General features: G+C 37.0%; 1 protein-coding gene across 4 annotated transcripts in view; it reads left to right on the forward strand.

Moving 5' to 3' along the window:
- The window catches only part of GTF2E1 (general transcription factor IIE subunit 1), a 38,018-nt gene that overhangs the window by 2,866 nt on the left and 17,915 nt on the right, over positions 1 to 17,237 (forward strand). For 3 of the 4 annotated variants that reach the window (XM_044251469.1, XM_044251468.1, XM_044251466.1), the window contains exon 2: positions 2,128 to 2,594. In XM_044251469.1, the coding sequence (XP_044107404.1) occupies positions 2,147 to 2,594 (448 nt within the window). In that variant the 5' untranslated portion in view covers positions 2,128 to 2,146. Of the gene's footprint in view, positions 1 to 515; positions 659 to 2,127; positions 2,595 to 17,237 lie in introns of all 4 variants that reach the window. The other variant, XM_044251467.1, reaches the window with a different exon arrangement.

Here is a 17,237-nt window from a genome sequence, read left to right on the forward strand (position 1 = left end):
AGTGGTCAGAGACTTTTCTGAGTATTGGAGTCACCTAAAGAGCTTTTAAAATAACATGATGCCGGGGCACCTGGGTGGCTCGGTGAGTTAAAGCCTCTGCCTTCGGCTCAGGTCATTATCCCAGGGTCCTAGGATCGAGCCCTGCATTGGGCGCTCTGCTTGCCGGGGAGTCTGCTTCCCTTCCTCTCTCTCTCTGCCAGCCTCTCTGCCTACTTGTGATCTCTGTCTGTCAAATAAATAAATAAAATCTTAAAAAAAAAAAAAATAACATGATGCCTAGTCTGGCTCTCCCAGACCAGCTGAAACAGAATCTCTGGGAATGGGGCCCAAGATGGGTATTTTTAAATGCTCCCCAGATGATTCTGCTTTACAGCCGGGGTTGAAAATCACTGGTCTAGAAAATGGAATGTATGGGGTGGGAGGCCAGGGAGGCCAATATAACTGTAGGAAATAATACTGAAAAAATAATTTATTTTGACATTTGTGTGCCATATTTGGTCTTTTGGATATTTCAGAGATTATGTGTTGTGTTCTGCCAACTCTTGACATGTAAAACAAGCAAACAAAAAACTGGGATCAAGTACAATCTATAGGTCAAATTGGAAAGAAGAACAAAGTATACCCAGTTGCTATGATGCTATTCCGGTGCTGAACCCAGGTACTTGCTCAGCATCCTTAAGTGTTGGGATGACAGGAAGGTTCTAGGACCTCAGGATCTAGGTGCTGCTTTATCTCCTGTATATAGCCACGCTTGATTATTTACAATCTGAAATATTAGAATTGACTTTCCTTTTTCTTTATTACGCATAGGACATTGTATTTCTCCCCCAAAATAGATTGGTTGTTTAGGAATATCTTGATAGTATAGTACTGTGGATCTAAAAATATTCTAAAAAAGCTATTAAGTCTGATTTCATTGATAACCACTGATTATAAATAAAAGTTTCATTAGAACCTAGTGGTAATAACAATATAATTCTCCACTGAAATAGTTCAGTGGGATGTCTCTGTTAAGAATTTCTCTACAGTGTAGGGAAATTTCACTAGCTGTAGTGTGTGTCGGTAGCCTAGTCATTTCTAGTATGAGACATACTAAATCAATATGGAAGCTATCGAAAAGTACTTCTAATAAGCATATTGGTTAATATTCTCATTTATTCACCACAGTAGCCTCATTTAGGTAATTGATATTATCCTTATTTCTCAAAGTAAAATGTAAAGTTGTTTAAGGGATTTTCTCAGGATCATATAGCTGCTAAAATACAGGCTAACTGAATTCCAAAGCACTGGCTTTTTTTTTAAACAGCCACGTGAGTCTAGCCCATGCCAGTTTGGACTTGTAGAAGACAGTCTTCTGGGTCATGACATGAGAATTGGGTACAGTTAACCTCTGCTTTGTCCTGCACGAAGGGATCCAATACTTAAGGGTATCTTGGGCTTTTTTTTTTTTTTTTTTTAAATTTAAGGACTGTTTACTTAATTGGCCATCAGGTTTAACTTTGCAAGGTTGGTAAAGCTATCTGGATCTAAGTGTTAATTTCTTTCAGATTTATAACAGTAATTTTGCCAAACACTCATCCAGGGATTACTTATGTGTTTATTGGCTTTTTGTGATTTTATTGTGAGAGCATGACTATGTAAAAGACCCTGAATAGATTTTGATAGAAAAATTTTACTCAAGAAATAAAGACACTTTAAGGATATGCTATCTGCTAAGTTTCTCAGGGTTTTACTGCATTCCCGAAGATCTATAGCATTAACGGTAGGGAGACCTCATTTATCTTTTTTTTTCCTCTTTCTGAAATAAAGTGGGCTTGATACAATATATCATTGCTATAAGTAGTAAGTTACTTTTTAGAATCAAGCACTGTAGATCATAAAAATTAACATTTAAGAAATACGTCAAGCTTTTTAAGTGTAATCCTTGTACTCTAGAGAAAAGTCTTATTCTCTGTTTTAACTATTAGACATTATGAGTCTTTTAAAACAATATTTTGAGTACCTTTGTGGCATTTCAAGGGTGGTAGCTGCCAGCTACCTAATGGGTTGATTATTCTAGATTTAAAATGATTACTATGTCCTTATGCTTAACTAATCTCTTTTTTTCTGAATTTGGTTTATTTAAAGTTGAAGTTCGCTGCTAAAGATGGCAGATCCTGATGTCCTCACCGAGGTTCCCGCAGCATTGAAGAGGTTAGCCAAGTATGTGATCCGGGGGTTTTATGGCATTGAGCATGCTTTGGCCTTGGACATCTTGATCCGGAACCCCTGTGTCAAAGAGGAGGATATGCTGGAGCTGCTCAAGTTTGATCGGAAGCAACTTCGATCAGTTTTGAATAATTTAAAGGGAGACAAGTTCATCAAATGCAGAATGAGGGTAGAGACTGCTGCAGATGGGAAAACCACTCGCCATAACTACTACTTTATTAATTATCGCACTCTTGTTAATGTGGTAAAGTATAAATTGGACCACATGAGACGGAGGATTGAAACTGATGAGAGAGATTCCACCAACCGGGCTTCCTTCAAATGTCCTGTCTGTAGTAGTACTTTTACAGACTTAGAAGCTAATCAGCTCTTTGATCCCATGACAGGTGAGATTTTTACCAATTTATGAGTCTTTGAAGTAACTTTAAAATAAAATATGTATTGTTTTCCTTAAATTGATTCATCTAATTTTTAAACCAATCATGTAGATAATTATAAAGGTGAATGGATTAGTATAAGTCCACCTATGGTCTTTCTTAGTCTTACTGTCATGTTTGACCACCATATTACTTTTAGAAGCTTTTTCACAGCCTTTTTCATTCACAAAGGAGTGTACCTTCCCACCCATGACCCTCCTACCTCTGCTCCCATTCCCACCCCTTATTTGCAGCCACAGCCTGATCTGAAGGGATGACTTCTCTACCACTTTGAAGTCATTCTGAAATGTTTACTTTTAACTTCTTCATTCAACAGTTATTTGAGTGCCTGCTTGTGCCAGTCACTGCCAGAAAGGTACAATACAGTGTATTTAAATGCTTTGTTAATGGAAGTACAAAGCGTTACTGGTAATCTGTAACTAGGGCATCTAATCTGCCTTTGGAGAAGGCCTCTGGAAGAAGTTAAGTAAGACTGAGAGCTAAAAGATAGGAGTTAGCCACATGAAATAAGATGGACAACTTTTCCAAGTTAACAAGTAGATATTTAGTCTCTTAGCCATTCATTAGTGGAAAATAATTGTCAACATCATCTATAATTGCTTCATTTAATTCAGTGCTTCAGTTTTAAGGATTTTTTTTCTTATCAACACAGGATTGTAAAACATGCATTTTCTAAAAGTGCAGCATGTCTAGTATTAATAGAAACTTTAAAGTGCTAGGCTGTTTAGTTGTTTTGTTATTTGTAAACTGTAAAAGAGACTACAATTTTGCTAATGACTCAGTGTATCATTTTTGTAATATTTTCTAGAGGCAAAAATCTTTAGAGAAAGCCAATATTATAAAGTTAGATTGGGCCCCTTGTTATGGCAGGATTCGAGTGAACTTTGTAGTTCATAGATCTGCCTTTTAAAAAACTATCTGAAAAATGTAATTTAAACTTTCACACACGAAATGTTTTATTGCAAAAAAAGTTAAAGATTTATGTATGTAGAATTTTCTAATTTTTGTATATGTTGTGTATTGTATATTTTAAAGACTTACAATTATTTTTTAATGGGAAATAATCCCAATACCAATTAAAGTTACTGACCTAAAGAGCTAGAAAAGCCTATGATTCTTATTTATTGTGAAGAGTCATTTTAGATGAAAGGTTATTTAAAGAATTCATGTCTGTATTAAATATTTAATTTGTCAGAACCTCACTGTTCACCTTAAAAGGGCTTAACTAGGAAGAGATCTTGGTTGTAAGAAAATTTTAACCATCCTGAGTAGAAGAATTGCTTGAGTTTGGTAGAGTGGAATGTTGTAAATATATCTGGAGAATAGACTAGAAAAGTATCATCATTTTGCCATTCACTCTAACAGATTTCTTAAAGGAACTCTGGGTTTTGGTTTTCTGATTCTCTGGGATGTTAGTATTACAGTGGTTGTCTTCATCACTCTTGACTACAGTGGAAGGTGTAATTCAGTCCCTCAGAGAGCGTAACCTAAAGTAATATGCTTCTACTACATTTATTCATTTGATTCTTACTTAATTTCATGAGACTTTCTAAAGGGAAGTATTTCCACTAATAAATCAGTATTTAGGAGATGGATCCATGAAGCTCTTTGTGTTTTACATAGGGTTATTGTCTGAATGAAACTAGTTGTCATCAAGTTGGCCTGTATAGGAAGTGGCCTAATGCTGAAATATAGTCAAGATTATTTGAATCAAGGTTTTTAAATCACTGATCAGCCAACACTAAAAGTCAACTTAATTGTAATTTCTGACCATACAGTGAAGCCTATGGTATCATGATTGAATATTCTTCGTCATTGGGAAACTTTGTTCTGAGAATATACCTGCCTTTTGATTATAATTTGGCTTTTCATTTGGACTTTGCCCTTAAGGAGAGAATGTGCTGATTCAGTGATATCAGGCCCCAGTCTGTGTGTCCTTTCTGGTGTTTTTGTGTTTTCATTATTAATGCCTTGACACCATCCCTTGGTTATACATTCCCTTTAGAAATCTTGGTCTTTTTCTCTCTGTTCCCTTACTGTGCCCTCCCCTGCTATTTTAAAGAAGATGGGAAAAACGCATTTGGTATGTGTATCAGAGGAGAAGGAGGGAACTTTTTCTGCTGTAATCTTTATGCTGTCTTTAAATCGACAGAATTATAGTTTTCATCCTAAGCCCAGTCTTGTACAAAGCTATTATACTTCCTGGTTGTTATCGGAAATTGATATTTCTGACGAAATGATAGGGGCATTTGATGGGCATCTATCTCCATTTCCATTTCCAACAATTACTGGGTTGAACTGTGGTTTATATTAGTAATTAGTGGGCATTCAGGAATTAGATTTAAAGCTTTCTAGACTTTGCTGTTAACCTGATAAAAAGTTTTTAACTCAAGCGTATGGCAGCTTTCTGCCACTGGACAAAGGGTATTGAGTCTTAGATGAGTGTCCAGAAATTCTGGGCTCAGGAAATTCTGAGTTCAGCAAGAATTGTTTTAACAGCATTAATTGACAGAAGCCAGTGATTTTTCTACTTCAGTTTGTAGCTTTTTCCTACCCCATCTCTTTTTTCCCCCTAAAGATTGTGGATTCTTTCCATACTTTCCATTTAGATTTTGCCATTGCTGTTCTTGGGTTGAACTCTCCCCAAATGTTTTATGTTTGGTATGTGTGAGATAATAGAAAAACATATTGGTCTCCACCCCCAGTTCCTTGCACAGAGCCCCTAAAACTCTTATAGTTTCCTAAGTGATAAGAGCACTCATAACCTCTTTAATTCTAATATTTGGTCTTTGACCCTGGCTTCTGAAACCCTTGTGAGAAAAGTGTCTTCTGTTTTAATGAGGTCACTCTGGGTGGGTTCTTGGATGGCTCCTAGATGAAGGCTGGTCACCTGAAAGACTACGCCAAGACCAAGCTTAGAATTTTCAGCCCACTTCCTATTCTCTTGAGAAGGGAGAAGGGCTGAAAGTGGAGTTGAGTGATCATGCCTATTAGAGAAAGCTTCCATAAAAATCCCAATAGTATGGGATTCAGGGAGCTTCCAGGTTGGGGAACATGTGGAGGTTCAGGGGAGGCCGTACACTTGGAGAGGACATGGAAGCTCTGCACCCCTTCCTAAATAGTTGGCCCTACACATCTCTTCCATTTGGATCCTTTATCAAACTGATAAATGTAAGTAAATATATTCCTGAGTTCTGTGAGCTGCTCTAGCAAATCAGCTGAATCCAAGGAGAAGGTCTTTGGAACCTCCCATCTATAGTTTGTTGGTCAGAAGCATCCATGATAACCTGGGCTTGTGACTGGTTGCGGGGGCGGGGTGGCGCAGTCTTGTGGGACCGAGCCCTCAACTTGTGGAGTCTGATGCTATCTCCAAGTAGTCATAACTAAGTCGGACATTAGGACACCCAGCTTGGTCACAGGGAATTGCAGGGGGTAAAATCGCCACATACTTGGTGGTCTGCAAAAACTGTTTTAATGAAATATGAGAGTTTTATGTAAACAAAACAAAGACCACATGACATGAAATGTCTCAGATCCGCAAAATAGCATCTTGTGGTTCATAAGTGCATGTTTTAGATTTAGCAAGCTTTGTGACCGTGTAGGTAGACTTAGTATTTCTTCTACTTTGGTAGTCTTAACTGTGGGTGATTTAGTTAATGGCACTTGTAAGTTAAATTCAGCAACGTGCTTCCCCCAAAGGAAGGGGAAGTTCATATTCTTTTTTAGATGTCAAGGATAGATGATGTAGAAATAGCTTTATGTTTTTCATGTTTCATTTAAAAATTATGCAGCCATAATGCCAGAGAAAATTTTGAAGAGAGAAAAAAATTACCCACAGAACCATTGTCCTTTTGCATATTACCTGTAATTAGAATCATAGCCAAAGATATTTTGTGGTCTCTTGATTCCTTAATGTACCAAACTCTCCTGCTTTTATCTAGTGTTCAAAATGTGTTTTAATAGGTGTGTGTGTATTTTTTTTCCCCTCTTAGTTTTCCTTTCTACCTTTTTTGGGCACTTTGATTTTATCTATTTTTTGTTGGTATAGATAATGATGCTTTGAACACTTCTGTGTATATAGCATTTTGTTCCTGCTTAAGTTTCTCCTTAAGCTCAGCAGTGGGAATAGTGGATGGAAGAATATAGTTTTATATTTCTTTAAAGGCATATATGATACTTAGTTTCATCCAGGGCTGTGGGGGAGATAAATTATTAGGTGTTTGATTTTGAAATAGTTTGGGAGCCCCATTACTGAATTTACCTAGAGACACAAGAATCCCATTTTATTTTATTTTTTATTATTATTATTTTTTAAGATTTTATTTATTTATTAGAGAGCTCATAAGCAGAGGGAGCATCAGGCAGAAGGCGAGGAAGAAGCAGACTCCCCACAGAACAGGGAGTCTAATGTGGGACTTGATCCCAGGACCCTAGGATCATGACCTGAACTGAAGGCAGATGCTTTACTAAGTCACCCAGGCGTCCCTGAGAATCCCATTTTAAATAAACTTTTAAATTAGTTAAATTAAAAAAAAAAGTCTTTTAACTAAGTATTTAATAAGATCTTAGGAATTTAGAGATTATTTTATCTAGTTTAACTCATCAACTGATGTCTGGGTGGGTACACTTACACATATCTGTGATTTGCTCTAGGGTTTGGAGGATCCTACAAAGTAAAGAAGCTAGGGCTATATAGATTTCTAGGATGTTTATGATTGAATATTAAGAAAGAATATTCAGCTTGTTTTGTTTGGATCCATGGAAAAGACTTAGAGACAGATTTTAGGATAAGTATAAAAGAAGTCTTTAATAACTTACTGCAAAAGAAAATAAGTGTCTCATAAATAACTCTTCTTTTTTTTTTAGATTTAATTATTTATATATTTGAGAGAGAGCGAGTGAGTGTGAGCATGAGTGGGGGGAGAGGGAGAAGCAGGTTCCCCACTGAGCAGGCAACCCGATGTGGGGCTTGATCCCAGATTCCTGGGATCATGACCCAACTTGAAGGCAGACGCCAAATCGACTGAGCCACCCAGGTGCCTGCATAAATGACTCTTAAAAAGAGCCACAGTATTGTAACTCTTCCACCTCTTAGTTCTGAGTCACTTGGAAATTTCGTGTGAACTCCATATCTACTTGGGATATCATATATAAATTTGGGGTTAAATCATAGGAGTCCTTTCTTGCCTTGTGACTGCAGGTGAAACTTTTTGGTTTATAAGGTCAGTTTCTTAATCCCCATATCATGAAAATTCCTCAAATTCCTTAACCTAATATTTTTATTTAGGGTCCTGTGTTTGTGAGACTCTTAAAGACTTGTTAATGATATTTACATTCATATATCACACTCCTTTTTCATGTCTTCATCTCTTTCTACTTAGTACAGGAGATGTCTCATAAGCAGTATTTTCAATTCCTGAAATGCTAACAACACAACCACACACACAAAAATCTTTCTAGGATTATTTTGCTCATTTTGCTGATTTGGAATCTTGCCCAGGATGGATTCATTACAACATCATACTAGAAAGCTCAGAGGTGTGGATATGGTTTTTTTTGGGGGGTGTGTGTGCTTATTAGAATAAATTAGAAAATAAAAAGAAGTTAGGGAAAGATTTTAAGGGACAAGTGCCTTCCCTCTTTTACTGTCTAAAATCTTTAGGTCTGATGTTTTAAAAAATACTGTTGCTTTAATCTTGAGGATTTGAGGACTTTTTTTTTAAATAAAATTTTTTGTGTGTTTAATCCTTTCTGTATTTTGATGCTGATTACATAGAAGCTAATTTGTGAAAGGTTGCTTTTTTTTTTTTTCCAATTTATTTATTTTCAGAAAAACAGTATTCATTATTTTTTCACCACACCCAGTGCTCCATGCAAGCCGTGCCCTCTATAATACCCACCACCTGGTACCCCAGCCTCCCACCCCTCCACCACTTCACTCCCCTCAGATTGTTTTTCAGAGTCCATAGTCTCTCATGGTTCACCACCCCTTCCAATTTACCCAAAAGCACATACCCTCCCCAATGTCCATATCCCTACCCCCCTTCTTCCAACCCCCCTCCCCCCAGCAACCCACAGTTTGTTTCGTGAGATTAAGAGTCACTTATGGTTTGTCTCCCTCCCTATCCCATCTTGTTTCATGGATTCTTCTCCTACCCACTTAAGCCCCCATGTTGCATCACTACTTCCTCATATCAGGGAGATCATATGATAGTTGTCTTTCTCCGCTTGACTTATTTCACTAAGCATGATACGCTCTAGTTCCATCCATGTTGTCGCAAATGGCAAGATTTCGTTTCTTTTGATGGCTGCATAGTATTCCATTGTGTATATATACCACATCTTCTTTATCCATTCATCTGTTGATGGACATCTAGGTTCTTTCCATAGTTTGGCTATTGTGGACATTGCTGCTATAAACATTCGGGTGCACGTGCCCCTTTGGATCACTACATTTGTATCTTTAGGGTAAATACCCAGTAGTGCAATTGCTGGGTTATAGGGCAGTTCTATTTTCAACATTTTGAGGAACCTCCATGCTGTTTTCCAGAGTGGCTGCACCAGCTTGCATTCCCACCAACAGTGTAGGAGGGTTCCCCTTTCTCCGCATCCAAAGCAATCTACACATTTAATACAATTCCTATCAAAGTACCATCCATCTTTTTCAAAGAAATGGAACAAATAATTTTAAAATTTATATGGAACCAGAAAAGACCTCGAATAGCCAAAGGGATATTGAAAAACAAAGCCAAAGTCGGTGGCATCACAATTCCGGACTTCAAGCTTTATTACAAAGCTGTCATCATCAAGACAGCATGGTACTGGCACGAAAGGTTGCTTTTTAGTTTGATGCTGACATACAGTATTTTTTTGATTATTGTCTTTCAAATAGTTATATCAAAGCCACAGGTTTTTTTTTTTTTTTTTTTCCTGCTCAGTGCATGTTGAAATGGGTTCAATTTTGGCCTAATTTAGAGAACTTATTGCAGGCTTTAATTTTTACATAAGTACTATACTTCAGTTTGTTGTTTTGCTTCCCAGTCATAGTACATTTCTTCCCCTTTATATGAGTTCCAGAATCTGGGAATGTTGTATGATTATACCAAATACAGATGTATCCAGTTAAGGGAGGACAGAAGCCAATTTTATTTGAGTTGAGTTTTAGAGTGTGTCATTCACAAATACATTTGAGCTCTTCTGAGTTGAAAAATTCATAAAAGCTGCTTTTTTTTTTTTTGCATGCAAACAGGTGAATATTTTACAGTCTTATGTGTTCTACAGTGAATTGTTAAAAGATAGTTTTTCAAATAACTTTTTATTACAGTGAAATAATTATAGGAAATATATTACTATGTTCTTGTCATGTCTATTGATATTTTATAATAACAATTCCTTTTCCCTTATGTTTCCCCTTGCCAATTAAACTGAAGAAATTTGCTTTATGAAATAGTTTGGAAATTAGAATAAAAAGTGACTTTGGGGACTAGCATTTTAATATATAAGCCCCTCAATATTTTAAATTATAAGAGTTATTACAAAGAACATGATGATGCTTTCAAAGAATAGCCTAAGAATGACTGTGTGACTTCTGAATATTAGTTAAGAGAGAGTTGAGTGATTTTGGAGGATTCAAATTAACATTTGTTTTCTTTCTGCTAAAAATACATAACTAATATATTAAGGTAGATGTATTAAGGACTCAAATGGCAAACCTAGTTTTTCCACTCTGTGCTCTCCCACTCAACCTAGTTCCCGTTCTCACCGCTTTTCATTGTATTAACAACTATTGTTTTGTGGTTATTCTTCCAGTTCTTTTTTTTTTTTTTTACCTCTCCAACCCCACCTCACTGCCCCCAAGCCCTTTTGAAGTCTAAGAAAGCAAAGTGATTTGTCATTAAATATGTTGTTGCTATATCAGCTTTAAAATATTAAATTTTGATTAATTCTGATAGTATTGTCAGGGATTTTTAGGGTACTTAACTACAATTGAGTCCTTTTGCATAATCATTGTATTCAGTGCACATGTCATTTTCAGAAGTTTTGTTTTGTTTTGTTTCTTTAAGCAATAGCTGTGACAGTAAAGGGACGGTGTATTAGGATTCCAGAGTCTTAACTTTTAGTCTTGGGTTATGTTAGTAATTATCACCTTTGGTGAATCCTGTAATCATTCTAGGTCTTTTTTTAGCATGTGTAAAATGATAAGTTCAGTTTGTTCTATACCATATATGTTTCTCTCAACTCTAATTTCAGAACACCCTTTGTTTTGGGAAATAGTAGATATTTTAGGCTAGGGTTTTATCACTGCTTTTAGAAGATGATGTTAGTCATTTGGGGTTAATTTGAAAGCCCTGGTTAGGAATTGAAACTCTTGGTTGTAGTAGTATTTATGTAGGAATTATGCTCTATTTAATTAGGCCATCTTCAGAAACACTTCGTGGCATAATGGAGAATAATATTTACAATTTTTTGTCAGTTTTATTTTCCCAAGATTCCAGTTCACTCCCTTTCCCCATGTATATGTAACGCATGAAATATTCAGTGAGAAGGGAAACAATGTCCAAATATGCTTCCTAAGGTATATGTGGTAGTTGGATTTATATAGTATGGTAAAATTAATCCCATATGTTAGTGATATGTCTTGAAATTTTATAGTTTCCTCTTTATCACATTAAAATCCTCAGAGTTCTAGTCCTAGTTACTTGGTTTTAACATGGAACTATCAATTGTCTTTTGTTTTATTTTGTTTTTCCTGGAAGTTTTTGAGTGAGGGGAGTTTGTTCAGTTTTTTCACAGGATTGTCCAGGTAAGTTATTTTAGCCATTATCTCTTGCTTAGATTTTGCACTGTTCTCTTAACTAGTCTCCATGCTTTCACTCTTGCTGCCCATATGGACTGTTTGTCACAGTAGCCAGTGACCCTTCTTAAAAAGCACATTAGACTCTTTCACTCTTCTGTTCAAAACCCTCCAGAGGCCTCTCCCATCATTCAAAAAAGTCAAAGTCTTTAATAGAACATATAAGGTCTTTTATCTGCCCCCAGTTTTAGAGAGAGACTCTCTCTCTCTCTCCCTTTCTTTCTCTCTCTCTCTCTCGTGTTCTCTCCACAACCATTGTACTGGCCATCTTACTTTTGCCTTGCCTGCACCAAGCATATCTTCACTTAGTTGACGTTTTACGTGCCTTGTCTTCTTGCCAAATATCTGACTCCATCAAGTCTCTTCTCACTTGCTTTATCAGAGGGGCCTTCCCCAAGTTTCTTGCACCATAGAGCATACCCCTTTCCATTGTGCTTCTTTTCCTTTATCCTCTTTTTCTTTATTGTACTTATCAACACCTGGTGTTATTTTTTTGTCTTGACTAATTCCCACTAGAAAGTGAGCTCTACAAAAACATCTCAGAAGATGATGGGTTAGTCGTAGAAGGTGAGAAGTTTTAGGACATCAGTTGCACTGTGCTAGTGAAGAGTCCGTGGACAAAAGGACGAGACCGATACAAAGCGAAGGTAAAGCAGGGCTTTATTTCGTGCCAAGCATCGAGAACCAAACCGACTAGCCGGGGCCGCCTCTTACAGAGACGTGACCCCTCCTAGCCTTACAGACTAACTTTTATGGAGCAAAGGCCATGTGGTTGAGCCTGGCCATACACAGGTGGCCAATGAGATTGCAACATAAAGAGAAAGCTGCACAGTCATACTAGGTCACACATGGGTGGCCAATTGAATTACAGTTCACCCCATAGTAGCTATTTGAACTAGCCTATCACCTTGGTCAGAATTGGCGCCCAAAAGGCCGGACCCACATTCTTTGTTAGTCAGGGAGATAGTATGGTGCTTTACTGATTGGATGTCTCTACCTGGCCTCACTCGTCCTTGCATCTGGGCTCTGTTATCTCTCCCTGACCTGACATGTCCTGGTATATGGGCTCTTTTATCAAGGGCTGGTCGGCCATATTTTACTGGTTTCCCAGACTTGTTTCTAAGTAAGTTCCTTTGGCGGGGATGGGGGGTTGGGCGGGGGTTGGCATGGGCAGGGTCAGTTTAAGTTTTACTGTATAAACAACAAAATGGCTGTTCAACCGAGGTGAAATCACTCTGGCTAAATAGGCCCTTACACTAGGGTGAGGGCTTTGTGGTAGCAGACATTTGCCTTTCGCTGTTTCCTGGTCTAGCCCTGAGGATTTGGGCTGCAGCATGGCTGCAGTACTACAGCACCTGTGCCATATCAAAACAATTGGGCCTTTTTTGATTTTTTTTTTTTTTTGGTAGGAAAATGGCTGAGTAATCCAGTTGCAATTAATACTCTTTGCAAATCTTTGACAGTGAATTTCTGGGCATTAGCTGATGACCTATTCATTGCATGTACTGGAGTAGAAAGGGAAAAAATATAATTTTAAATAATGTCTAATTGTTTAGGGAGTTGACTCATATCTTCTGCCCTTTTCCTCAATTTTGATAAACTTCCAAAACATTTTCCTTTTTTCAAAGTAAGGAAGATAAACATTTTTTCACTTTGGTTTTATTTATATTTATTTTTCCTTGACTGAATATGCAAGATAATTAAAATAAGTGTGATGTTTGCTAAAATGAATAGCATGTTAGAAAGAGTGAAGTGGAATACTTTGGCCAGCATAATAAATTTTCTCCTTCTGTGTTAGGCAAAAGAAAAACATTTGAATTTTGTTGAACTTTTCTATTTTTTTATTCTTTTGTTCCTAGCCCTTCTCTCCCCTCCCCACTCCATACCCCTGCCCTCAGTTTCATTTTTGTTTTTACATTTTTTTTAATTTTGGAAGAAAGTTAAAATCATATAAACCACTTCTTTCTTCCTCCCCACTCTCATGCCAACAATTAGGTCTCCATTTCTTTTCTCATTTTTGAGTGATAACTCACCTTCATTAGAAGAGTCCCAAGTCATAGAGTTGGGGCATTCATATACTATTGAAAGGAAAACCCTAAAATATAGTTTGAAATATCTTTTTGTAAAAGATATTATTTCTCCCTACTTTTAATACCTATTAGTTATCTACAACTGGGTGTATTTTGATCTTCTGGTGAACCTGATGCATAAAGACTCAGCTGAATAAATGCTGGGCATGTAATAGGCATGTAATGCTTGTTACAAATCCTCTCTCCTGCTTTATATTTTAAGAAATTAGAACCTATGTATATACATGGGGGAAGTTTGCTAAATTGTAGCTGGCAGGGACAATAGGTTGGGAAAAGAATGTGTAACTCAGGGTAGTGAAGTGCATTTAGTTTTTGAGTCAGAAAGATTCATATTTGCATCCAAGCTTACTGATTTTTGTTTTTAAGTTATGACCTGGTAAACCTAAAACTCTTGAGTTTTATTCCCTCATATGTTAGATTTGGATAATACAGTTGGTACAGACTTGGCTGTGAAGAACACATGGGAATATTTGTGAATAGCTTTCTTAGTTCTTTTGTGGTTTTCTGAGTGTAGATGATCAAACAATATGTTATCTTTGGACTCTTTTTTTCTCCTAATCCCATCATTTGTCCTGCTTTGTCTGAGTCTCTGTAGACTCATTTTCTCCCTGCTGCCACATTCTTACATCTAATTTGCATGTTCCCCTCTGGGTGGCTTGGTCACTGTTTCCGGTTTTTGCCTTCTTAATCTTGAAAGGAAAGATGTTACAGACCTCTGAGTTTCAGCTTGTTTCTTCTCTCATACTTAAGTAGTATAATCAGTGCACACTACATAGTACAGAGTGGTCCAGTTACAAGAAAAGTTGGGATATTTATCATATTGATTATTTAACAGCAGCTCTCCACCAGAAGTATTTGTTAAAATTCCTTGCAGAATTTTCAAAATTTACATTCCTGAGCCCCACTCTAGACCTATTGAATTAGCATCTCTGGAAGGGAGCCTGCGTATTATTTAAAAGTTCCACTAGTGGGGGCGCCTGGGTGGCTCAGTGGGTTAAGCCGCTGCCTTCGGCTCAGGTCATGATCCTCAGGGTCCTGGGATCGAGTCCCGCATCGGGCTCTCTGCTCAGCAGGGAGCCTGCTTCTCTCTCTCTCTCTCTCTCTCTGCCTGCCTCTCCATCTACTTGTGATTTCTCTCTGTCAAATAAATAAATAATTATTCTTAAAAAAAAAAATAAATAAAAGTTCCACTAGTAATTTTTATGTTTACACTAAGTGAAGAACTGGCTTGTTGGAAGACTATCTCAATCCACTAAGGTAGATCAGTATTTACAAATGGTAGTTTTGATGGCCTCTTGTTCTTTCCCAGAATCCTTCAATCACTTTTCTTTTACTCAAAAATCAAAATCAAAATGAGGCTTGGCATTGAAGACTCACCGTGACCACCCTAGTTTATCCTGTTAACTATGATTCTTTTTGATAACTCTATTCCTACTACACCAAAACTGCAGTTAAGCATTATTTTCAACTACTTTTCTTATGATAGTCTAGAATGTCCTATTCTCCTCTTCCTTTCCTTGAGCTCTACAACAGTTGCTTTCAGCTAGAAGTCGTATTCCTTCTTTGAACTCCCGAACACTTAACATACTTTATTTTTGGACTGATCTCACATTAGTCTCTAGATACCTTTCATCTCTACTAAGCTTTAAGCTTCTGATATATTTTGTGTCTTTGTGTGTTCTACCACCACCTACTCAGTAGAAGGGAACTTAGTACATAGTGTGTGCTAAGCCCCTCCCCACCCCCTCCACTGCCACCTCTTATTTTGAGAAAGGTTATTTGCATTTTTTAAACCTTTTTTTTTTTTTTTTTTCCAGAGAGGAAGGGAGAATCCTAAGCAGCCGCCGCACCCAGCACAGAGCCTAATACTGGGCTTGATCTTACAACCCTGAGATCATAACCTGAGCCAAAATCAAGAGTCAGATGCCTAACTGAGCCACCCAGGCACCCCAAACTGATTTTCATTTTTTAATGTTCACTGAAACTAAAAAAAAAAAAAAAATGCTCTGGTTTATTAAGGTCATCTTAAGTCTTTTTCTGTAAATTGTAGAATTTCTTATTTTTCTTCTTGGATATCAGACCTGTCTTTTGACAGGATGGTTCTTATTTACAATTTGTGTTTTTGTGATAAACATAGAACTTAAGATGTCAAGCTGTCTTTTCCTTTTATAATGTTACCCAGACGTGATGACTGTTGGGAGACAGTACTTCATGATTTGTCACATGTTATGAATGTCTTGCAAGCAGAGGTAGTGACTGCCTTTTTTCTGGACTATTCTTTTTCATGGATGTTTATTTAGCAAGGAGCCTCAGAAGATATATTCTCTCTAGGGCAAAGGACAAGTTTGCTTATTGTTCAGTATAATAAAAATAGAGTTTCCCTCCAGAGCACGTTTTCTTAGTGTCTAGTATCGTAAAGATAACATTACCTTCTAGAGCAAAGATAGGCATATTTATGCTCTTTATAAGAAAGTTGTGTTCCTTAACTTCAGGGTCCCCTGTAACGTAACCTACTGCATGTACAGTTGTCACCCAGCCCTCTTTGCATCACTCAGTGGGAACTGGGGCTCAGAGAACTGGCACAAAAGCTGACACTGGCTACTGCTATTGCCATGAGTAATAAAGTTCTTTATTTTTGACCTAGGAGTCTTTTGTCTTTCTCTAGCATCCATGAAACTGCAAGGATAATTTGTTAACTTACAAGTAGGATAAAAGTCTCAGATCTTCCACAGTTCTTGACAGTAATATAAAAGCTACTCTTCTCAGACGGCAAAATAGGCCTTGCTGTAAATAACTTGTTAAATCTTAAATCTAAAGTAAGCCTGGGTCTCTGGAAGCTTACTGGGATTAGGTTAGAATTTTTATGACTATATACTATCTTCTCTCTTCCCCTTCTTTTATTTTTCGTAAAATCAGATCAAGTCAAGTTAAAGGACTGTTATTCTGAGATTTCCTTCTGTCAAATGATGATGTTAACTGTAATCTCCTTTTTTCTCTCTCTTTTTCCAAAATAAAAGCATTGCTATTTTATATGGAGGAACTACACTGACAAACATGTTGATTTGTTTACTTAGCTGAAGTTTGGAATGTATGCTGTCTTCAAAAGAGAAATGGGATATTTGAGAAGATTTTTTTTTATTTGGTTGTAACGTGACAATTTTAATGTAGATAACCTGATAAATTGATAAATGAAATAATATGTTGGATGGTGACAAATGTTAAGGGGGATAAAGGGAAGACAACAATGCTAAAATTTTAGATATTGTTGGCTAAGGAAGCCTAACTGAGGTGACGTTTGAGTGAGGAACTAAAGTAAGTTAGGAAACTAGCCATTTGACAGTCTGAAGGGAAAACATTCTGAGCAGAGTGAATAGTCAGTACAAAGGCTCTACAGCAAAGTCTCTGTGTGGTGCAAGACATTGAGGAGGCTGGGCTGTAATGCTTAGAAGATGTTATGTTCAGAGGATTATAGTGTTACCGTTTGTCTTAGCTGTCTTTCTGTGTGCCTCAAGAGAACATTTGCTTTTTGCTTTTTATGTTTATCTGTTAGGTATTTCATTTGAGGAAGGCGATTTTTTTCCTTTAAAAATAATTTTGAAAACTACTGAATTAGATAACTTTTCTGCATTATTCTTTAGTTTTCATTCA

This window comes from Neovison vison, chromosome 6 (assembly GCF_020171115.1).
Source record: "Neovison vison isolate M4711 chromosome 6, ASM_NN_V1, whole genome shotgun sequence".
Taxonomy (NCBI): domain Eukaryota; kingdom Metazoa; phylum Chordata; class Mammalia; order Carnivora; family Mustelidae; genus Neogale; species Neogale vison.